The 25,087-nt window shown below is 39.1% G+C and overlaps 2 protein-coding genes across 2 annotated transcripts in view; both read right to left on the bottom strand.

The window, feature by feature from the left end:
* LOC118749189 (leucine-rich repeat-containing G-protein coupled receptor 6-like) overlaps window positions 1-25,087 on the bottom strand; it is a 608,510-nt gene that overhangs the window by 510,098 nt on the left and 73,325 nt on the right. The window lies entirely within an intron of this gene.
* On the bottom strand, window positions 4,349-6,249 carry LOC118749188 (ataxin-2 homolog). The gene has a single exon (XM_036483970.1). The coding sequence runs from the start codon at window positions 6,240-6,242 to the stop codon at window positions 4,401-4,403; it is 1,842 nt and encodes a 613-aa protein (XP_036339863.1). The 5' UTR covers window positions 6,243-6,249; the 3' UTR covers window positions 4,349-4,400.

Genomic DNA, 25,087 nt, shown 5'->3' with positions numbered 1-25,087 from the left:
TTTTTTTTTTTTTTTTTTTTTTTTTATTTGTTACAGTCTTGCGACTTTTAAAGTACAGATAGGTATTTTTAATATATAACAAAGTATGCGTATATGTAAGTTTAAATTTTCAATTACAAAGCTGTTTATGTTTCTAAAACTATCAAATAACCTATATAAATGTATATTTTCTAACTAGTTTGGTAGCTGGCGAGGCCTAGTCTCCAGTCTACCTTTAAATATTTACTATGTGCAGCAGGCGGAAAGACCTTGTTTCCGCTCCGCGTTGCTCACGAGTTGATAGTCACGGTCGGAAAGGCCGAGTCTCCGATCCATGTTCCCGTCGTCATTAATATGCAAACCCTGACGCTGGATTCCGTGATGTGAGGCGGGCGGAAAGGTCTAGTTTCCGCTCCGCGTTATGGTCGGGCTGTTGGGCATAGACGGAAGCTTTCGTCTGCTAGATCATTTGCTGCTTGGTCGGATGGAAAGGCCTGGTTTCCATTCCGTTCCGTGCTCTCCTACCTAATAGCCAGAGTTTTACAGTGATCAAATAGTTGTCTTTTAAAAGCAACAAAGTTATCACAGTCTTTTACATGTGGCGGTAACTCATTAAAACACTTTAAACCTTTATAAAATATATTTTTTTTGTCTACCTCTGTTCTATAAAGTGGGAGTCTAAAGCAATTGTTTTCCCTGAGTATATATGAATGAGTTTCATTTATATACCGAAGATTGTCGCTCAGATAGTCTGGAAGTTTACCGTTCTTTATGTTGTATACGAATTTCATAGCATGATAGAAAACCTGTTGCTTAACACTCAACCAATTCATATCTGTGATCATCTCCTGTGTAGGTGTAATTTTCTCAAATTTAAAGGTGCCTCGACTGTCTTCCTGTCGTAACTGTTCACAATTTACGTTCTCTATATTACTATTTATGTCGACGATACTATCCACAAAGTACTTGTTTAGTTCTTCGGCGATTACCATACTATTTCTGTATATTTTTCCGTTGATGAGAACTTCTTTGATATTGTCTCTGTTACCCGTATTATTAAGAATATTCTTTAAATATTTCCACATTAAACGACTATCACCTCTATTATTTTCTACCTTGTGTTCCATATACTGAATTTTCTTAATTTTGATCATTTTCTTATACTCTTTCTTTATTTTGTTGTAATCTACCCAATCACCTGTGAGTACTGCCCTTTGGCGTAACCTAAACTTTTCTTTATTAGTGTCAGTCAGTTGTCTATCATATCATTTATTTCTAAGTTTAACCCGCCTTTGTACCCGAGAAGTTAGTTGATTCATACTCGAAATCAAACAAAGGTTGATATGTTCGAGCATATCATCAATATTGAAACTATTCAGGTTTGCAAAGTGGCATTGTCTCAAAAGATTTATGAGGTTGTCTGGGCTGTACTTATCCCAAGAAATTAATTCAGAGAGTTTATTGATTTCGCCTTGTTTTTTTATATTGCATTTGAACATTATGGTTTCGTGATCCGTTATTCTATTTTCCTCAGCTTTTTCACATGAAACTTCATTAGTGTTAGAGTATAACAAATCGATGCGCGTTTCGGACTGTGCAGTAACCCTGGTATCAAAGTTGATTAACTGTTTCATTGCCTGCTGAGAGAATATCTCATTAAGCTTCCTACTATATGTCGATGATATATTCATATTTATATTAAAATCCCCAATAATAATGGTATTTACCATGTTAGCGCATGTTTCGGACAAAATGTCTTCCATATATGTCAGAAAATCTGCATCACTCGAACTGGGTGAGTGATAGACTACCCCGATTTTCCATTTGGTTTCAAAATTTCTCAATTGTACCACTATACACCAGACATTTTTATCAGTGGATCTATTTATTATTATTTTAAAGTCTATTGTGTCTCTCAAAATTACAATTACCCCGCCAGTGTGTCTACTATACGAGTCGCATCTAATAAACTGATAAGTTGGAAACTTGATTTCGGAGTCGTTTATTTCCTCTGTTGTACATGTTTCGGAGCATAAAACTATATCCGGATCAACAGTCTCAAGAAGCCTTTCAAGCTCGGCTTTATTGGCTATTATACTATTTATATTAAGATACACGCATTTTAAGTAACTGTTACGCTTTTCCATTACACCTAATTGCTAACATCCTACTCTTTGTTTCTCTAGTTTCAGTTTCCTAATATAGACAGGACATTCACGACTAAATGCGTTGTGCGCTACATCCAGGTTTAGCCCTAACTCTTTAACAGCATCACAACAATTTCCACAAAGTTCGACCCAAATTGGGGACATCAGAATTCGTTTTAGAGGTATGGTTCCTTCGGCAAAGTTTCTTATTTTGATCCCTAGAATATGATTTTCACAGAGCAATGGGCGATTTTTTTGCCTCCCCACAAATCGACCCGGCCTAATATATATGCTTTCACGAATTTCAAATTTTATTAAGAATTTTTGTAACCTTTTTGGGTATGCATTTTTGTAGCCTATTCAATTTTAGTATAATAATGTGCATTTTTGAATTAAAAGTCCACGGTAGTAGTAGGTGCATACCCAAAAGGCCTCTAAAAATTCTGCATTTTCGTGAACTTTGCGTAAAGTTTTATGGCCTTATTCATAATTTCAAATAAAATTGGGTTGCCAATGGAAGAAAGAATTTAAGTAGTGTGTTTTTCGAAAAGTTTTCGATACTACGAGTACTTTGCAAAGTATCGAGTAAAATCACCAAATAAGGTATCGAGTATTAAAGTATTCATTTTTATACCCTCAGTATCGATGCTTACTCAATATCGATAGTATCATTCGAACCCTACATACATCTACACGCCCAGAACGCCAGACGTCGCGGCAATACTTTTCAACCGCTCCATCATAGCGCTCCGCTGAGCGCAACATTATTTCCAGTGCGCCCACTGGAATTTGGATACCTATGAGCAGAAGGGATCACCCACGAGGCAGCCATAACCTCAAATCTTTTTTTTGGTATTGAATTTGATTTTCTATGAATGAGATTAATTAAGTTTTTTTAAACTCGGGATTTTTACATCGATGGATTCATTATTTTGGTTTCGATTCACTATTCAGTTGTAGTTAGACATTACTGCTAAATTTCCTTCTTTTACTATAGTTTGAATAGATATGCTTATTTCGCGCTAGTTAAGAATTGTTAGTAATTTTCGCATTACGTTATCAAGAATTTTTTTGTTTTTTCTTCTCACCACTTGAATTCTTGAGTTTAAGCCGGTATTCCATTTAATTATAAACATCATCACTTTATTTTAAATTTTTAGTTTTGCGCATATTACAATATCTAAATTATTTTTTGCTGCTTCTATTAACATCAGCCAGAGTGCACTCGATGCTAGGTTTATAAGAAATGAATTCCATATGTAGCTAGCTCAGCTCCAGGCTCCAATGTGTGAGCATTCCCAGCTAACCAAAAGGATCTTTTTTGAGCTATAAACCTTCTTATGTCGGAGCTTTTCTCTGAGCTCTTTTTGGAGCCGTAAATGAGCGATTTTTCGTTCTACGCGGGCACGCTGAATGGAGTCTAAAAAATGACTCCGAAAAGACTCCAAATCCGATGAATTCGGTGCATTTTATGACTCTTTTTCAGTGAATTTCGGAGCTCTTTTGGAGCCATATTTGAACGTCATTTTAGAGTCATATTTGAGCATTGATCTCGCTCGAGTGACTCCTTGTTTAGGGACAAAACTACTTGTCTTGAAGGGCTATCAGCGTCCTCGACTCGGATGACCCTCCAATACCGGAAAGGCTGGGTTCATCATCCGAAGCATCTTTAGGATGCTCTCAGGTGCCGAAGTTGTCGTCGGTACCCAAGCCCTTGCTCTTGATCTGACTGGAATATCCTTACAGTCTACAACCTCCAACCTAGCCCCTGGATAGACAGGGCCTATCTTTGCAACGGCAGCCATGTACAGCGCCCCGATATTGGATCCTCGCAGGCGACCACTTTTACGTGGCCCTGGTACCAACCAGCGTCTTTGCAAGCTGGAGGGGTTCCGGGGTTCTCCAGCAGAACATCAAAAATGACGTTCGCCAAGGCTGCCTTCACCCACCTCCACTGGTCCTTCGGTAAGGACCCCAGCTCGTTGCCTCGGTCCAAAACCCCTATGAGGATTTGGTCCTTCGCAACCCCGGCAAAGCTAGGTCTGCCCATCCAGGAGTGTGGCCGGCCTATTTTGGGTGCAGGAAATTTTTCCTCTACCGACCTTTGTCGCTTTGACGGAGGTACCCCGTTTTTCACCGAAGCCCCGAGATTGACCTGGAAGTTGGGCAGTAGAGCTTTAGCCCTTTCCACCGCTGGGGCAACGTATCCAACGGGACCCCGCTTTTCATCTTTCACCGTGTCGCTCACCCGCTACCCAACATTACTCATGCTTTTTATTGCGCCGGATGTTGTTGCATTAATATTTGAAACGGTTGAGTTTGTTGTGGATGTTGCGGTGTCGTCGAGTAGTAGTGATTCGGCATGATCTGTGTTGGATGTAAGACGGGATAGACGACCGGATACATGGGTTGAGTTTGTGGGGCGAATGTAGGCTGTGGGCCACCGCCCGCAGGAGAAGGCTGTGGTGGCGGATGGAACGTCTGATGTGGTTGGCCGGGTGAAGGCGTGGTCGATGGTTGCGTTTGCGTGATGAATTGCAACTGTTGTGGCGGTGGTTCGTACATACGCACATTAACATAGGGTTGTGATTGGAAATGCGGCGCATGTGGAGTCTGTTGATAATGTATGAATTGTTGTATCGGCGCTGCTGCCAGCAAGGGCTGTCCCGTAGCCGTTGTGGCCGAAACGTGAGTTTGCGATGCCGCCATCGGACCGTAATTGCCTCTACGCATTCGGGGCTGTTGGCTGGTCTGTGGATGTGTCGGCGCTTGGAATGCGGGCTGCTGCGATTGCATGACGTACATGGGCGTCTGGCTAGCCGCTTGCACATGCGTCCCAGTCGTATAGATGCCTTGCAGTTGCACTGGAGTTTGTGGTGTGTGCGGTCGCGACGGATTCGGTGTGCTGGGGCTGCGTGGCGTAAACGGCTTTGCCGACGGATTCAGCACATGCGCCTTCTTAACAGTCGCCGTGCGGGTGGTGGTGGTACCGCTCGTCGCAGTCGATGCTAAGGCGGTGCCCGGAGGCGTGGCCACCTTTTCACCACCGGTATTTGCCACAGCGACACTCACCGGTGCGACTGTTGTCACAGGCGTTGTATCTAATTTACTTAGCTGCTGCACCGCTTGTTGCGGCTGTTGTGGCGGCGTGTCTACCACTGGTGGCGACGTTGGCTGCAGTTGTGGTGGTTGTTGTTGTTGCGGCGGTGCCAGCTGCGGCGGCGGTACATGGTACATGCCTTGTTGCGGCACTTGCTGCTGAGGCGGCTCCTGCGCCAAAGGTGTAGGCGGCTGCGAAGGTGGCTGCTGCTGATGTTGGTGTTGTTGTTGGTGTCGTGGCGGCTGTTGTTGCTGGTGCTGTTTGGATAAATGCATCATGTTACCGCTGTCCAAATGCGGTTTCTGCTGCTGCTGATGCACGTGCTGCGTTGGCAGGTGCTGCTGCACTTGCTGTTGTGTCTGCTGCTGCTGCACCAAATGCGACGGCACATAGTGCTGTTGTTGTTGTGGTATATGCGCTTGCTGCTGCTGCGGTGGAGGGGCGTGATGCTGCCCGTGATGCTGCTGCTGCTGTACATGCTGCATATTCATGTGTGCTTGTTGTTGTTGTTGCTGCACAACAACTTGTTGTTGTTGTGGCTGCTGTTGCTGCTGTGGCGGCGATACCGAAGGCTGTGGTTGGTGTCCACCGCCTTTACCCAAATTCAAGTGCTGTTGCGATTGTTGCTGTTGGTGTTGCTGCTGTTGCTGCTGTATCGGCACCTGTGATTGTTGTTGCTGTTGTGGAGGAGATGTTGATGCGCTGTTTGCCAACTGAAAATCTTGTGCAAACTGGCGCAAGTCCTGCATCTGATTGCGCATTTGTCGCTGTGGTTGTGGGGGTGGCTGATTGGGTGGGCCAGACATGACCACACCACCGCTGTGTGACTGTCCGTGACCATGAGGACCACCACCGCCCGTTTGTAGGGGTGGTGATGTGCTATTGTTCACGACCATTGGTCCACCGATCTGCTGTTGGCCATGTGGTGGACCGTGAGTTTTGCCCATAGAGATATGATTCTGTGCGTCATTGTAATTCCACGAAGAATTTGATTGACCACCTTGGTACTGGCGCATACCACGCTGCGGCTGTTTTGTTGGATTGGTTTAGTTGTGGTTGTGATTCATCTTGTTCGTGCGACCACCTGCTCGAAGAGGCAAGTGCAGTGGTCTGCGTAATATGTGGGGAAATCATACGGTACACCGCGACAGCGCCCCTTGCCGCGGTAAGGCCACCATTACTACCTGAGGTGGCCCGGTGTCAGGAAGACACAGTCAAAATACAGCCGGTCTGTTAGGCCCCATGGCTGTAAACCATCCAATGGGAATGGTGTCGCGTAACACCCTGGATTAGGGGTAGAAGTTGGGTTGGTGGGATAGGAAAGTAAGGAGGGATAAGGTCAGGAGTAATCGTCGGTGCGGTAATCTCCACATAGGGAACTGTGTAAGCTCGTTTCTTACACAGGTTCTCATGCGGAGCTCCCTCTTAGTTTATGCTGATATAGATGCACCTAAAGGGCCCCTATGTCACCACTAAAGCCTCATCTCCACCCCAAGGAGACCAACATCGATGAGGAAAATTTTCCTTACATTCGGTCCAAATTTGAAAGTTACGATTCTAAAAGTGAAAACCCCAGAGCGCGTAGGCTTTTTTTTTAAAAGTTATTAACTTTTAAAGTTGCACAACTCATCATACAAATTTCATTAGGGGTATTCTCTGAGTCTTGCAAAGCCCTTGCATGGTGCACAGATTGCACGGATTGCACGGTAAAAACCGGTTTTCGTATGGGACAGCTTTGCAAACCGTGCAATCCGTGCACCGTGCAAGGGCTTTGCAAGACTCAGAGAATACCCCTATTGATTACATGGAAGTTGTGGAAACGAACACAGATATTGGTGCTGCCAGATGATGAGAATAGTAAAAAAAAGTGGGGGGCTTTTGTATTCACCATATATAGAAATACTCTTATATCTAAAAAAAAAGCGAGGCAGGCGAAGTATTGATTTTAATACTAATTTTCATTATTTATCGAATTATCGATTTTTATAAGAAAGTGCCGCAAGGGAAAATTTATCATTATTTATTTATCAAAGTATTGTTTTTGTTTTTGAAAAAAGCGCCGCAGACGAAAATTTTTAATAAAAAATATTATTTTTTATAAAAAAAATTCGTTATTTATCGAAGTATTGTTTTCTGTTGAAAAAAGCGCCGCAGGTGAATCCGCACTTAGGGATTATAACCCTCACAAAGTAGAATTCTCTTTTCTGTTTTGCGAAGAAAAGGGGCTAAACACCTTTTGCAGAGAACACCTTTCTGCGTAGGCAGCCTTTGACTGCACTTAGGGATTATAACCCTCACTAAGTAGAATTCTCCTTTCTGTTTTGCGAAGAAAAGGGGCTGAACACCTTTTGCAGAGAACACCTTTCTGCGTAGGCGGCCTCCTCTTTCTGTTTTGCGAAGAAAAGGGGCTAAACACCTTTTGGAAAGAACGCCTTTCTGCGTAGGCGGCCTTCGGCTGCGCTTAGGGATTATAACCCTCACAAAGTAGAATTCTCTTTCTGTTTTGCGAAGAAAAGAGGCTGAACACCTTTCTGCGTAGGCGGCCTTCGGCCGCCCTTAGGGATTCTGGCCCTTACAAAGTAGAACTCGCTTTATGTTTTGCGAAGAAAAGGTGCTGAACACCTTTTGCAAAGAACACCTTTCTGCGTAGATTAAAAACCCCCGAGAAAAAACATCGGTTAAGCCTTCCGCAATATTTTTGCGCGGAGCTCTTTGTTTAACATATTTTAAAAACGCATTATACTCATTTATTCCCTCCTGTTATCGAGATCATTATGAAACAAAGCCATCACAGCCATTTTGATGTGTTTGCTTGTTTACTTTGTCGGAGAAGAGTAGTGAAATTATTAAATGGCTTTTATATTGTCAAAAAATAAAATAAAATACATTTAATGTACACAAAATACACGTGAACATTGCAAAGATCGTATAATTATAAAAATATAAGTGCTCTTTTCCTTTTCTTTTTCTTATGAAACTTTGCTAGTGAAACTGAAAAGAATATACCAAAAAATTAGTTAAATACTATTATTAATAAAGTAAAAATAGTGATAAATAATGTAAATATATACGATTCTTAACATCCCTGCCAAGTTTCATGACGAAATTCGTGATAGTTTTGTGAAAACACCCAAAAACCGATGTAATGGAAGGCCAACCCTTTTACTCAGATCCATGAAATGAATTCGTGATAGTTTTGTGAAAACACCCAAAAACCGATGTAATGGAAGGCCAACCCTTTTACTCAGATCCATGAAATGATTTCGTGAATTGGACTACGCATAAACGTGATAATTGTGCTTATAATTTATAAGGTAATTTTATGTTTTTATACTCTTGCTAACATATGAATATATGAATTCGTTATAAGAATATATGAATCGAGCAAAGTCGTCAAACCGTGTGGACGTGTTTTCGTATCGCTCCGTTTTTTGTGTAACAATAATCACAATCCAGTGACGTTTGCGTTAATTTATTTATTCTTTTATAGTTGAGAAACCGTGAGACAGTGACTCTGCATTATTTAATAAATGCATATTAAAATATTCAAGTAAATTATTCAGTATGCCTTGTGTTTGTGGTCAGAAGTTTGACCGTGCTCAATCGAAGGTTCAGTGCGCCAAGTGCAAAATATTCTCTCACTTGTCTTGTGTTGGTATGCAACAGACTGATTTCGACATTTTGCTAAGTTCGGACAAAGGTTTCGTATGCTAAGCGTGTGCGGATGAGCGTCGTGCTTCTCTTCACGCGCCTCCAAGAATGATAGAATACAAGATTGCGCCGATCAGAGAGGATTTTTGAGAATAACTTTTGTGTGACGTCACACTGGTGCAATTGCGAGAGAGAAATGCCAAAACGTGACCAAGAATGGAAGAAGAAGAAAAAATGTTGCAAGGAAAACGTAAACAAGTTGCACCAGTGTGACGTCATGCAAACAACGATTCTGTCAAATTCGTTAAGAGAGGAATAGCGGTCCGAGATCGGCGCAACCTTTGTATTCTCTCAATCGTGACGCGCCTCCACCACCCTTCGCTTCTGAGGGAGATGCTGCTACTAGTGCTATCGCACCTAAAACTAGCAGTGATACTGCGTTAAATGAGTAAATTAACAAGCAACAAATAACCATGTAAACTATTGCTAAAGAATTAGCTGCATTAAGAGCTGATAATGCTCGTGTTCTCACAATATTAGGTACGCTGGTTGAAGACAAAAAGCAATTGGTGCAACAACTATGGGCCGAACTTAATGGTAAACATGCCGCTTTTTCTTTGATTACTGTTGCATTGTTGGCTCTAGTATCATCGGTCCAGTTCGTGCCAACATAAGCAGTGAAACAACTGGCGCTGGTGATCACTTACTACTGCGCTCTTAGGCTTCTAATTCGTTTGCTGCTGCTGGTGTTATAGCCCAGTTATGCATACTTGCACTGCTATACCATTTTTACGTAAAAATCAAAACCCAACAGAATTCTACATGTTAAGTGCTATGCGTTGGGTAACCGCTTACACGCAAAGCCCATTTAACAGATTCTTATGTGACAACTGTCATGCAACGCTAAGTATGCATAACTGGGCTATTATTCCGAATGCAGCTAACTCTTTTGCATCTGCTCCTCACACTCATGCTTCTGCTGATGTTATGCCGCTCTCTGCTGGTACCTACAGAGATGCCCTCACGAAGACTGCTTTTACACAGTTCAAGTATTGAATTCAATTCTGCTCGCATGTGGAAGAGAGGGGGTGAGAAGAAAAGGGACGAGTACACATGCGTCTGTACCGTCAAGTCGTTTCAACTTTCTTGCTTTGCTTTTGGCATTTTCGTTGTTTCCCATTTAAAGAACCATAAACTTGAATTCAACAGAATTGAAACGTGTAAAAACAAATAGAAAACACAAAAGAGAATAAGCAACAATTGCTTTCAAGTACTTGAATCATGTAAATCGGGTGTAATACAGCTAATGTGAAGCCGACGTCGAGTGCTACTGCTGAAGCTAATGGTAGTAACAAACTGACTGCAATGCCGACTTCTTATGCGCCTACATCTAATCGCGAAATGAACGTGCCTGCTCATATCGTCATGACTGATGATGCTGCTATAAACATTAATGCCAACCGCTGCTATTGCCAATGCCAATGTTCTCTCACCGGTAAACACCTTCACTGCTGCATCCAATGTGGGGATAAATACACAAACGCTCTCTTTGAGTTATGCTCTTTCTACTGGTTCTGTTGATGGTTCGGCAGGCAGTAATCACGCTCAACGTGTGCCTAAAATAAATAAAAAGCAAAACACTGTTTTGGACTCTGATGCAACTGCCGGCTTGAAAGGAGTTGAGAGACTTAAGTGGTTGCATTTGGCATCGTTTGCGCCCTCTGTGACTTTTGATGACATTTTAAGTTATATTGCTGGGAAGGCGAGTCTTAATAAAATTGCGTTCTCATGTTATAAGCTAATAAAAAAGGACGCATCAGTTTCTAATTTGAGGGGTGTTAACTTCAAATTGGGAGTGCCATTGTCTTCATATGAAAATCTGCTGATTCCTGGAATTTGGCCAGTGAATGTTGCAGTGCGACCCTTTCGTTTTTTAGAGAAACCTCCAACTTTGCGCCCAGAAAACCAGTAACGCCTTCTCTTCGCGGGCAGAAAAATATAAATATAAAGTTTATTTCCACAATGCTTCTGGTGTTAGAACAAAATCAGAGGATTTGTACCTGCTTAACTCGCAATTGGAGCATGATGTGTTTGCCATTATTGAGACTTGGCTTCTTTGACTCCGAGTTCTTCATTATTAGACACTATGATGTTTTCCGAAAAGGTCGCGATCAAGACTGGCTATGCCAGAGGAGGTGGAGTGCTCACCGCATGCCGTTGTCATTTACAAGCGTCGTTAGTTCTTCTTCAAAATAATGATACGTTGCTAGATCAGCTTTGTGTGAATATAAAAAATTTATCTAATTCGCTGTACGTTTGTGCGTCGTATATTCCACCAGCTAGGAATAAACTCGGCCGCTGTGGTGTAGTGGTGAGCAGTGGGCGCTTTCACTCATCAACACCTGGGTTCAAGCCCTGGTCAAAGCAATATCGCAAAAAATATAGAAAAAGTTTTTTTCTTAATAGCGGTCGTCCCTCGGCAGGCAATGGCAAACCTACGAGTGTATTTCTGCCATGAAAAACAGCTTCTCATAAAAATACAATCGCCGTTCGGGGTCGGCGTAAAACTGTAGGTCCCTCCGATTTGTGTGACAACATCAAGGCGCGCGCCACAAGTCGGAGGAGAGGCTCGGCCAAACAATAACATATGGGTAAGCGCCAATCTATTATTATTATTATTTGCAATGAACTTATATTTAAAAGCACATGTCGATAATATTGTTTCTCTTCATGAAGGCATTGGTGAACACCAGCTTGTTGCCTTTGGAGATTTCAACCTAAGCAACATTACCTGGTCATATTTGGATAATAATGTATTTTTAACTCCTTCTAATATAAGCAATGTCATAGAGTTTTATGGTATTGATAATTTCTTAGGATGTGACTTAGTACAGGTTAACTGGACTCACAATAATTTGAACCGCTACTTAGATCTTATATTTGTAAGTAATAATATTAAGTTTAATATTCAGGTCGCCGCTTCAGCACTATCTCCATCTACCTTACATCATCACCCTTTGTTGCTTGACATTCAATTTTATGAGTATTTTGAAATTTCATTTAATTTAACTCTTCTAATTTCGATATCAGCGATAACGCATTCCTTAATATCCTTTGGGATGATGTTCATGGTGATGGTGATATTGATAGTTGCTCCAGTTTAAAAGTACGGTGTTTAATCTGTTTAAAAAATACATTCCAGTTCATGCTAATTTGTCTCATAAGTTTCCTTTGTATTCGAAGAAACTAAAACGTTTAAAGAACTTGAGGAATCAGTTCTTTAAAAAATTCAAGTCAACTAATGAGCAGAAATACTTTTATCTGGGAAGTATTTATTCGAATTTCAATATAGGGTCTTTAGTTCTGTCTGACGATGACATTATTAAAGGCATTCTAAGCCTGAAGCCCTCAATGCAGACTGACATGGATGGCTTATCCGTGGTGCTATTGAAAAATTGCCCTTCACTGGTGACACCATCAAAAATTATTTACAAGTCACTTGCCTCAGGAGTCTTTGCTGATGCATGGAAACTTACTTCGGTCAGTCCTGTTTTCATAAAAGGTAATAAAAACCATGTCTGTAATTATAGGCCACTCTCGAAGTTGTCGACTGTTTCGAAACTATTTGAGAGTGTTATGAAAGAAAAACTATTTTTCAACATTAAGCAACTTGTTTGTCCAAATCAGCATGGTTTTGTCTCTGTAAAGTCTACTATTACTAATCTTGCGCTTTTTTCTGATGAATTTCTTAACGCTTTTCAGAATGGTCACCAAGTGGACACCATATATACGGACTTTTCCAAAGGCTTTGACAGGATCTCCCACAAAATCCTACTTGCAAAATTCGCCCATTTAGCTTTTCATTCTATATTACTGCAGTGGATTAAATCCTACTTAGTGGATAGGAAATTGACTGTTGTCCTAGATAGAGTGTGCTCGAAGACATTTATATCAACTTCTGGTGTTCCCCAAGGGAGCATTATTGGCCCTTTATTCTTTGTTTTATTTATTGATGACATTAAGTCTTGCTTTTCTTCGGCAAACTTACTTTTGTATGCTGATGATTTGAAAATTTACTCAGTGATTAAAAGTCTTAATGATTCATTTGTCCTTCAAGCTGAGCTTGAAAAGGTGCACACTTGGTGCGGTAAAAACAGACTGTTTCTTAATATTAAAAAATGTCACAAGATTACTTTTAGTAAACTCCATAAGCCCTTGTTCACATCATACCGAATTTCAAACTCGGTTTTAAATCAGGTTAATGAAGTAAAGGATCAAGGTGTTTTTTTGACGCTAGGCTTACGTTTCAAATTTTGTAGCGCCAGCTGTTTGCCAGATACGACCGTATGTGCGTGTGTGCGTGCGTGGGAAGTGGACGTAACATAGGTCGATCAGACATCAATGTAAACTAAGTGTGTTTGTGTGTAATTGTGGGTACAGGATCGAACATAGGTAGTCCAATCAAACGGCTATGTTAACTGAGTGTAACTGTGTGAGTGTATGAGCATTGGATCGAACATAGCTGATCAAACATCAACTTTAATTACATAATGCCCAGTGAAAGTTCGGTCGGCCCAGTAAAACGAAGTTAAGAATGTGTGTGATTGATTGTTCCAATCAGCGGTTTTTCTTTTGAGTTGTCTTTGTGCATATGTAAGAACATAAGTACATAATTCGGATGAAGCCAGCTAGCCTGGTCAAAGGGTATAAAAGGACCCAGATGGCGGCGAACGGGTCAGATACAAAAGTTACGGTGCTAACGTTGTGACAGTCAAGTTATTTTGCAGTGCGAACGTTTTAAGTCCAAGTTGTGCTTGTAAAAAAAGGGGTGTGTTAAGGTGTGTATATTATATACCGCATTCCGAGTTAATAGTGGTAACTGTGCCAGATTGTCGCGGTACCGGTGATCGCAAAGCCCCGCACGTAGTGCTATTTTTGGAGCTGGAGGTAAGCAACAAATAATATCATGCCCCAAATCGACATACTTGCATATGCCTGCATGCCACCAAATGCGTATGTACGTATGTAGACAAAAGGCAAATTAACATGATAGTGACGACTAGTCAACGACCCGCAAAGCAATTTGCTAAGTAAAAGTTGTTTTTCACTTCCAGGTCGCCTGCACTTACACATATATGTATGTGTGAATAAAAGGACCTCCACTCGCCGGCCACTTGAAATAGTCACCATCGATATCTTGCCACAAAAATTGTGAGACGTCTGCATCCGCTGAACTCACCGCTGCGCCGTTGCAAACGCCACAGATAGTTACAAACGCGCTAGCAGATATACGCACATACCAACCATAGATACATATCCACCAGCACATAACAAGCATATACCGAGATAACCATCAACATACATCCACACTCGCTGCAAAAGATTCACCGCACCTTAAAGACACATCGGGAGAGAAATCGCCACCCACACTTTTATTGAAATAACCGGCATACGGCTAGAAGGTAGAAGTATTCAACGGAGAACTTACCTAGCACAGCTTAGTCAGTGACAACAACAACGTCATCACCAGCAGCTGTGCGGAACATTACAGTCAGAGGAGGCCAACAGCCACTGGGCAGTAGACGCTAACAGAAGTGAAATTTTGAAGGAGCATTACAGCGAGGGAGAATAGTATCAGCAGTAACAGCGCAAAGAGGAGCAACGCAAACAGGAGCAGCGCCGCGGGAGCATAAGTGGTAAGCGCTACGCCTCCGCCGCTGATCAGCAGCAGCGCCGTCAACACGGCTACTCTTTTGCATTGTTTTAGTTCTTTGCTTATGTTTAAATTGCCTATACCAGTATTCCTAGCTTCTCTTGAATTAGCCTTTATAGTTCGTTTGATTTTTTATTTTCGTCATTTGCTTCAGCCACATTCCTTTACTTTTAGATTCCGTTTAGTTAGTTAATTTTTACATATTCACATACCTAATTTTTCTTATTGTTGCTTGGCTTAGACATATCCCGGGTATTGGTTTTTGTAGGGCAATTCGCGTGATTTTTAGATTAATTTGAATTCAGTATACATTTTATTTTTCTGCCACAATTGGCCATACAAAATCCGTTTTTTTTATTTTTGTTCACTCACCCGATTTTCACTTCATTCAATTTTCGAATCGCTACAATTTGAGCCCACATAGGTATACATTTGTATGTATATATGTATACATTAGGGCGGGTCGAAAAACTAGTTTTTCTCAAATCCCTTGGTAATAGTGAAAATATATTGTATCATGAAATGAACAACAAGCCTGCAAAATATTAGTCTTTTATTTTAATTGTAAGAGCCCGCGCATCGACCGCCAAGTGACCCACAGCACACTAGTTGAATAAGACCAATTCTTGTTAAAAATTCTGGGTTCAGCAAAAAGGTTTGGTGCATATTTTTCGATAATAAATAGCTTATGCTTAATCTCAAAGGTATCTGTTTTCAATAAAATTTTAATTGTTCTCTTGATAATTGCACTGGTCTATAGTCGAAAAAATTTTGTTTATGCAAATGAGTATGGAAACACTGAACAGGCACAACTTCTAGAAACACTAATTAGTTTACATATGTTTATGCATACCATTGAAAAATTGTAAATGTAGGAAAATTACAATTTTTATTTTTTATTTTTTTATTTTAAAATAATTTGTTTATGATCTGAACGATTTTCATCATATATGACCTGGTCTACGAAAAGGGAGCTTACGTGCGAAAACTAGTTTTCTGTGAAAAAGCTGTTAAAAGTAAGCAACTCGTTTCGTCAGTTTCTCATTATCTCGTTAATTGTTCTCCGCGCCGGACGTCCAGTAAGTGTTGTTGTTGGTCCAGTAAGTGTTGTTGTTGGTCCATTAAGTGTTGTTGTTGGTCGGATTATTATTATAGTTCGTGTACCAATAAATTATATTTTGTCGTATTTTTACTCTTCTTTCTCTACATTTTTAGTACACTTCTAAGCAAGTTAGGATTTTCTGCTTTTCACCACGTGAAAAAGCATCTCATCTTCCATCCGAATCAACCAAAAAGTGAAAATTGATTTTTTGACACCTAAGCCCCCTTTCCGTAGACCAGGTCACATATTATTATCATAAATCAGTAACAGTAAGTCTCGCCTTCAATTTGGTAATTATTACGTACCGATCGAGTAACATTTACCAAAGTTATATAGAAAAACTTAAGCTTTTTTTTCTAAAAAAATTTCTCTTCAATTGTATAAATAACCTTTAAATGAAAGAACCGGATTGCAGAAAAGTGTGCCAGGGAGTGGCTTTTTTCGTTCAAGCTGAATGCAAAGCAATATCGTCCAATTGGAGAGTCCTCAAAAAGGTTTCCCAGGATATGTTAAAGACTATTGCATTTATCTACAGTCACTTTCTCACATAATGGAGTTAACTAAAATATTTTTGTATATCTGAACACTTATTGCCCCTCCCCTACCTTCATATAACGGCAAATTTAGAAACCGCGAAAAATGTGCTTCTTCGGTGACTAATGAAACCATTCCGCACCAATTTTCAAGACAACATAAATGGACTTAAAGTGTGCGTTTCTCACCCTAATTTTATTATGTTAATGTTTGTAAATACTTATATGCTTGAAACTACTATTAAATTATCAAACGATTCATAAACTTTGACAATACATGTTTGACTTCATTCACCACGATCTTGAAAACTGACCAAATCGGCGTGACCAAGCCCATGGTCCTTTTTGATATTATATAAACATCCGAAAACATTAAAACGTTTGAAATAAATCGCGTCTCACTTTTTTGTATTTTTCACTTGGTTGCTGAAGTAATGAAGAATTGAAAATTCATAAGGGAAAATTATAGTTTTTGTAAGTTTTATCTTATTATCTTAAAAACTTGGGGACTTATTGAAAAATGATAAATGAACGTGAGGTACTAAATTTAATAGCCCTTAATTTGATATATCGTCCTGTTTATAACAATTGACGCATTCCAAAGATATTACAAGCCAAAGTTTCATTTTCAAAATTCATACATTTTGATTCAATTGCGCGGGCTAAAGATACGTTTTAAATTAATCTTTCGTGGCCAATAACAATTGGCTTAGACATAAGACATCATAATATTACTATTACAATACGGTCAAATGCATTTTATTTTCCCCCATACAAAATCGACCCAGCCTAGTATACATGCATATGTACCCATGTGCACATGCACGTGAAAATAGTCTTATATTTGGTTTCTCGTTTTTTTTTTTTGGTTTAAAAAGAACAACCACATTAATTTCACTACCGTTCCGTTTTTTTATGAATCCCGATTATTTTTGAATACAGATCTTTTTTTGTTTGGTGACATTAATTTTAATTACTCGCGCTAAATAGTCTTGTCGCGTTGTTCTAAGACCCGCTCGATGCTCCGAACCACGAGCGAGTGACAGCAATCTCAGTAGGTAACGACCTCAGCACTTTGGTTGTGGGAGCAAAATATGTACGCATGATCGTTTGTATGAGTAGTAGGTTTGCAAATTCCCCACAGGTTCTCGACAGCATGCTGGTACCATCATCGCTGGAGACCAAGGTGAGTACAATTTGAATTTGTTTGTTTTATGACCATATCTATGCATACGTACATACCCAATAGAAATCTTAAGCATACAACATCGCTGTTGGTGGCATGAGCTTACTGCTGTGTATACATGCCAGTATAAATGAACCTTCATTTCCATTTAACACGCGTGGTTTCTCAGAGCGTATGCGTACCTTAATCATGCACTTGTACTACTGCTGTATGCATATGGCTGTATTAATGTTTCAAACATAAAAAAATGCATTAATGGAACAGTGTTAAAGCATTCTTACAAGATCCCCATATGTAAATGCTATTTTTCTGATACATTTTAATATGCGGGGAGATACAAACAAGTAGCACTTAGGGCCGTTTTCTAATGTAAGCAGTGGCCTTTACTAACCGGGCAGATAAATTGTTCCTCACTTTAAAGTGTTTTCATCTTCTTATCTTACCGGTAAAAATAAATTTGTTATTCCCTAGAGTGAAACTTCACTACATTTCCGAGAGTGAAACTTCACTACATTCGTCATAAAATTTCAAAGGTTGGCAATGCAACATAAGCAAATATAGAGCAAGAGCAACTGTTAGCAAAAACCAAAACCTTGGTTGGAATATCTAATATATCTGACTCATGAACCAAAACCAAACCAAAATTTAAAGTTGGGTACAAATTTTTAAAAGTTGCATCGGGTGAGCAACAATTTACCGATTCGAAAAATGAATACGCTGATGAGAAAACGGCCCTTACATATGCAAATGCATATCTTGTAATAGCCCGTTTGTGCTGAAAATAATATCGCACAACACGTCCGTTCACTAAAATTATTGTACAAGACTGAAAATATTACAAAAATTCCACTTCAAATTTATCAAGAAATGTACTTAAAACAACGACAACGTACATTCGCTTGCAATTCGCTAGAATTTGAATTTATTCGTGGAAATTTATGACTACGCATGAATTCTTTACACTAATTCACTCATATAGCAAGCATCCATCAAGAATAAGTACATAAGTAGTAGGTAGAGTTCACTATTAACCAAGTAACGAATAGCAAGTGAAGTTTAACTAGAGAAATAGGATTGAAATAATAAATAGTATAAGTACACTTGTAAGTAAGATATAGCGCAGTAGGAGCTAGTTAGTATTAGGATTTTCATAAACAAATAGAGGAGGAATTAATAAACTTGTTCATTGTGAAGTAAAGATCAGAAAAAAAGGAAATATGCTTTGATTTATATTTTTTGGTATTCTTAGTAGGTAACAGGTGTAATTATGGAGTGCTAAGCACAAGTTTTTGGTGTGGGTGTTGCCCAAGGCTTCGCGTAGGGTTCACGTTGAAGAAGGGTGGGATGACTCCACCTGACAGGACGGGACTGGACCATTCCTCTATAGTGCTTTTTCTTTCACATCTTCCTTTTTCTTTGTTATGTATGGTGACCTTCTCTAATACTCCATATCACCAGGCACGATTAACTTTTTGTTTGTGTAGCAACGACCATGGCAGGCGGAAATGACACCACCCCAACCGACGAGCTAGCTCGGGATGCAAGCGTGCCTGCATGCCGCCGCGCCGGGTACAAATATGCAGCTACATTATAATGGCGCCCAACGAAATAGCCCACTAATTTCCATATTTTCCCATCACTTTCTTACTAACACTGTTTCATATTTCACTTCAGAGTTTTTCTTCCTGCATTCTACTCTCACATTTTATTTCTTTTCTATCGGACGTGTGGGGTCAGGGGGGTATCATCACTTAGGTTCATCGCGGGTGATTTGTACCCAACTGACGAATATGGGGGGGGGCAGTCTCACCTTCAGAGTGCCTTCCAAGGACGCCAGCGCACTTAGAAGTGGGAGCTGTAGATGCGACTGTGGCCAAATAAGAGTTTATTTTTTATTTGCTAAGTTAGACCATTTAAGCTGCCGTGTATACGGTCTAGCATTGCATGCATGTGCGGCTATGGAATTTCTCAACAGGGGGTTATTAACATGAAGGGTGTTAAGGGTAAGTGTAGCAGCGCGATTGGAGCCAAGACTCCGAATGCTGTTGTGCTACACTTGTTAATGGCAAGAGGGGATTAAGGTGACTTTGACATTGGGCAGTAGACTCACGGACCAACACTCCTTCAATGACCTCGCCAAGGCAACACCAGCACACACCGAAACAAATTTACAAATACATACATTCATACAAATTTTTGTAAAGCAAAAATAAAAACAGTAAAAGCATTGTACATATATTCGATATTGAGCACCAACCAGCAAATAAAGTTCGAGTCGCTATCTGAAAAAAAACGGATTTTTGAAGTTAATTCGTAGATATTAATTCTAAACGCACCTATTTATATAGTCCGGAAGCTCAAAATCCGCAGGTGGGGGACCTAGTTCATCTGCAATAAGTGTTGAGCAGCTGAGCCGAATGATGGCGCAACAAAATGACATGTTGGCTCAATGCATGAACGAGGTCCGCCATATCTCGCATATGAGCTTAGGCGAACGAGTAGCTGGGGTGGAAACACATGCAGCACGACCGGGCATGGCATCCACACCAGAAGCCAGAGGGGATAGATCGACCACTACGGAAGGAGGCAGAGATGGAGAGGGGGCCATGGGAGAACCTATTCGCGTTCACTAGATGATGCCAGTCCCAGGAAAAGAATCGACCTAGAGAAGTGGCACGTGAAATTCGACGGAACTGGAAAGGGGGTTACTGTCGAAAGCTTTATTTTTAGAGTAGAGAAAATGCGAGAGCAATATGGGATAACACACCACCAATTATTTACCGACTTTCATTGTCTGGTTACCGGTAACGCCTTGAAGTGGTATTGGCAGGTCCTGGAGGATCATGCAGATGATGAAAGCTTCGGCTACTCTGAGCTTAGAACGGAACTGCTGAGCCACTTCAAAACGGCCGAATCAGACTATGAAACTATAAGAGAAATCATGGATAGAAAGCAACAAGCTGTAGAATCGTTTGATGATTTTTATGGGGATGTCCATAATTGAACCTTCCGCCTGCGAAAGAAAATTCCGGAGAAAGAGCTGGTTGGCATTATTAGGGGCAAGCTTAAGCCATATTTGGCAAATTTAACCTTTGCCTTCAAGATGGAATCCCTATCCGACCTCAAGAGTGAATGTAGAAGGGCGGAAAAGGTGACGAGGGAAAATAGGAATAGGCCAAAGCAAGTCAACGAAATAGACTTTCCAGATCCCCCTATATTACTCAAGGCCGAAGATAGCATAGTGGAAGAAATAGGCAGGAATCAACGTAGTAGGCCACAACCACCCGTGTCTGTTGAAAACACTGTGTCACAGTCAAATCGTCCTAACGTGTCTTCGTCCACCATTGCGTCATTTTGTCCGTCCCCGTTCCACCTTATGTTGTGTTTTAGTTGTGGCATACCCTTTGATCACTTTCCAAAGAATCCCGTAGAAGCTTTAAAAGATACTCGTTGTAAGTCGTTGATTCATGATATGGTTTGTTTTTCGTGTGGGGTAACTCGTCGTTTTGTGTGTTTAAACCTAGTCAGGGAAACTCGAAACTGGCCGAAGTAACCGGGGACTCAGGTCAGAGGAAGGATCACCCGGAAAACAAGAAATCCGGATACTAAAAAGAGAAACCGACCCCAGTGAGGAAATAGATAACAGCCAGGAAAACACACCGGTAGTTAGACATGCCAATTGTAAAAGTTTGCACCAAGGAAAGATCGAATATGAGGCAGTACGTAAGAGAATATTTCGCGAGGAAGTTGAAGAAAAGAGGAAAAATAGGAATTTTATGAAAATACAGAAGATGAGGGCAAAGAAGAACAATCTTAAAAGTATACGTAACAAGATTATTTCAACCATAGTCACTTTAAAGGTCACCTTAATTTGTCTTTGTTTAAACAGCCTTATTAAAAAAAAAAATAGGGACTTGGAAAGCGGTTTAAAACCTGGTTAAAAATAATAAAACCAATAAATTTTTTTGTTACATAATTTGCCGTTTGGCTTGTTTTGTGCATTAAAACTGTTTTTGATTTTGTCGTTTAATTTGTTTTTGTTTAAACAGCCTTATTTAAAAAAACAATAGGGACTTGGAAAGCGGTTTAAAAATTGATTAAAAATAATAAAAACAATTAATTTTTGTGTGACATAATTTGCCGTTTGGTTTGTTTTGTGCACTAAAACTGTTTTTGATTTTGTCGTTTAATTTTTTTTTTGTTTAAACAGCCTTATTTAAAAAAACAATAGGCACTTGGAAAGCGGTTTAAAAATTGGTTAAAAATAATAAAAATAATTAATTTTTTTGTTGCATAATTTTCCGTTTGAATTGTTTTGTGCATTAAAACGGTTTTTGATTTTGTCGTTTGATTGTGATAAGAAAGATTCTTAATTTTTTGAATTTTAACAATGGTGATTATTGTTTGTTTAAATTTCAAAGTGGTACATAAAGAAACCGGGTTTGATTTTCTATTATATTATTAGCCTTTTCTTCTAAAAATGATTGAACATTGAAAAAAAAAATTGCAAAAAAAAATTTTTATTTTTTTATTTTAAAAAAAATAATTTTTTTCAAAAGTAAACTAGCTCATCTTAGAACGGCAAAAAACGGCAAATTTTGACATAAAGCCTAGTCGTTTGTCTTTGAGTTTGGAGGGGTGCTTCGCTAACTTAATATAAAGTTAGCAAAACACCTTATATCTAAAAAAACCCAGAGCGACAAAATTATTTTTTCCAAAACTAATTAACGGCGAAAAAACGGCAAATTCATGGGTATATGCGACATTTTTTGCTTGATGTTGTTTCGCTAACTTTATACACATCTCGAATAGGCATCGGGACAGCAATTGGTGTCTGTCACCACAGGTTTCCTTCGCTTGCAACGTTCGCAAGCAGATTTGGATGTCGGTACATCCATCAAGTTCCACTGGCTTCTGGACCGTAGACCTGGGCCGCTTACTGAATGCAGCGACAGGAGGAGTTCGGTCAGCCACAGAAGAGGGTTTCGCCCTCCCCCCTCGATACTTCCTCTTCTGGGCTTTTGAAAGAGGACCAACTCCGTCATTGGAGGGTAGTTGGCAGCGAACTGCTTCTCCAGCTACATCCCCTGCAAGAGATTGGTCCACTTCCGACTCTGAGAAAGAGAAGTATTGGCTTTTTCACCCTACTCTCCTCCAGGATGCGCTCCTGGTCTATGACGTTGTGGACTTTGGCAACGGTTGGGGCCCTAAATGCGATACTACTAAAGTAGTTTAAAGAGTTTACCTAAATACAAGTTGTTAATAAATTTGAAGATATGCTTTTAACAAAACTTGTTTAATTTTCTCCGAAATCTTAATAACATGGACACTATTTAGTGCAAACGACTTCGGTCTTGTTTCTTAGGTGTTATTTATATTGTTGCATAAAAATCTTTTTTTAGCATATCTATGTATTTTTTTTAAATTTTTTAATATATTTTGCATAGTTCTTGCATATTTTTTGCTATATATTTTGCATACATTTTGCATATATTTTGCATATTCAATTTGCATAGAATTCCGAGCTCTAGTGGTTATACACTTTTCCAGCAAAAATTTGCAGGTTCCAGTACAAATTAGTACTGACTTTTTGTTACTATACACACTTAATTTTGGTTAGGATCTTTGTAAATTAAGGTGACGATATGCATATCAAACGAACCTGTATAGCGATGTTAATTTTATAAAAATCGGTGAAGTATTTTACAAAATATACCCATTTTCAAATTTGGAAATTAACACCTCCCCCTCCCTACTAGCACCCATAATATTAATTTGCACAAAAAACTTTATATAATCAGGAAAAAGGGACGGGCCACGCCCACCTTTCTATTATTCCTGGGGTGAGGAGTCGCTATTCTGCACTTGTGATTGCAATTTTAAAAGTAATTTAAGTATAATTGTATACAAATACGATAAATATTATAGTTTATATCTTTAAAGTTATTTCTTTTGTAAAATCAATAGCTGTGCATATGATAAAGCTGAATGTTTATCCCATGTATCAATAAGATTATCGAATGTACCCCTAGTTTTACAAATAAAACTACAAAAATCCTGTTATAATTAATAAATAATCGATCTTTTATCAAGAAGAAAAAACTTAAAAAGAGTGTTTAATTATGTTTTACACGGACGGTAATCAATATGAGTAAAATAATTTAAATCAACATTTAATCATTGCTTTATGATTTTTATTTTTTTCGCTTAAATTCAACAATTTATATTGAGCTCGAGGCCGTTTTTTTAATGAAAATTTATTGTGGAAAAGCAACAATAATTTGAAAAAATGGTAGAAGTGAAGCTATTTCGGAAATCACCACATTTCCTCATCAGACTTCTTTCAGTAGGATTCGTGGAAAAGCAACAATAATTTGAAAAAATGGTAGAAGTATAGCTATTTCGGAAATCACCACATTTCCTCATCAGACTTCTTTCAGTAGGATTCGAACCGACGATCCCACTGACTCAGCCAGTTGCCTATGCACCGTGCTAAGTACGCCTTGTAAATTATCGTTTGCTTTTTTCCACTATTTTCATTTTTGTTATGCCAACACAATCAAGCGCAGCTATTCCGCTGCAATTCACTTGATCATGTGGTTGTTGGTATTGTTGGTTTTTGCTAATAATTCTATTTTTAAAAATAATAATTATTGAGTTTTATTTTTTCGCTCAACGAAAATAAATATTAGTGGATTTTTATTTTTTCGATCACAAATAATGATTATTTTATGATTTTTCTTTTTTCGCTCAGAGATAATAGGGGTATTCTCTCTAAGGTTATGAATTGCTGATAAACTTGATAAAATGAAAAATTTATCATTTTGATATATGAACTGTAAAACTTTGTATGAAAATCCATTTAACCAAAGTTTACCACTTTATCAAACGATTTTGGTGGATAAATAAATGTATAAATTTCAGAAAAATTTAACCCTGACAGGTTGGCAGCTGGTCGCTTTTGCTACGAACAAATAAAAAGCAAATGAACACAATGGACGATGTAAGAATGAAACGTAACGAGCCATATAAATTAAATAATAAACAATTTTATGCAAAATTTACCAAGGTGATTAATTTAATCAATTTATCCCTTTATTACTTTAGATGAACACCCCTAATTTAGTATTGAGCAGTGTACTAATCGATTGATTTTTTAATCAATTAGTTCATTTGATTACATTCAATCCGATTACTGTTAATCGTGATTAATTTTAATCTGATTAAACAGTTAATCGTAACCACATTTAAAAAGGATTAATTTTTAATCATTAACCCTTAATGTGATTAATTAATTTGAGATGGAATTTTCAGGTGCACACAAGCCCAGTTCAGCGCCTATGGCTAAGTCGGTTTTTCTCGTCAATCTAAGCAATTTGGTGTGGCTCATTCCATCTCAAATCACCCAGGCCGGCGGAAAGTGAATTTAAGTTTGCGATAAAACTCACAGGGATTGTTCCTTGAACAATTTAAGGAGACACGTATTTTTTCTTTTTGCTCAGAAATGCGAATTTTTCGAATAATGAATTTTTTTCTTTTTGAGTACGAACGCTTCTTTTTTCTTCTCTTAATAGCAACTTTTGATGAAATCGTTTATAACTGCCGCAAAAAAGCAAGGCTTTTAACGATTTTTTTTTTAAATTGCAGATATTGATCTACTGAATCGATCTAGTGAA

This window comes from Rhagoletis pomonella, unplaced genomic scaffold (assembly GCF_013731165.1).
Source record: "Rhagoletis pomonella isolate Grant_MI unplaced genomic scaffold, Rhpom_1.0 Rhpom_scaffold_00014, whole genome shotgun sequence".
NCBI classification, from domain to species: domain Eukaryota; kingdom Metazoa; phylum Arthropoda; class Insecta; order Diptera; family Tephritidae; genus Rhagoletis; species Rhagoletis pomonella.
This window is presented reverse-complemented; position numbering and strand designations above follow the sequence as displayed.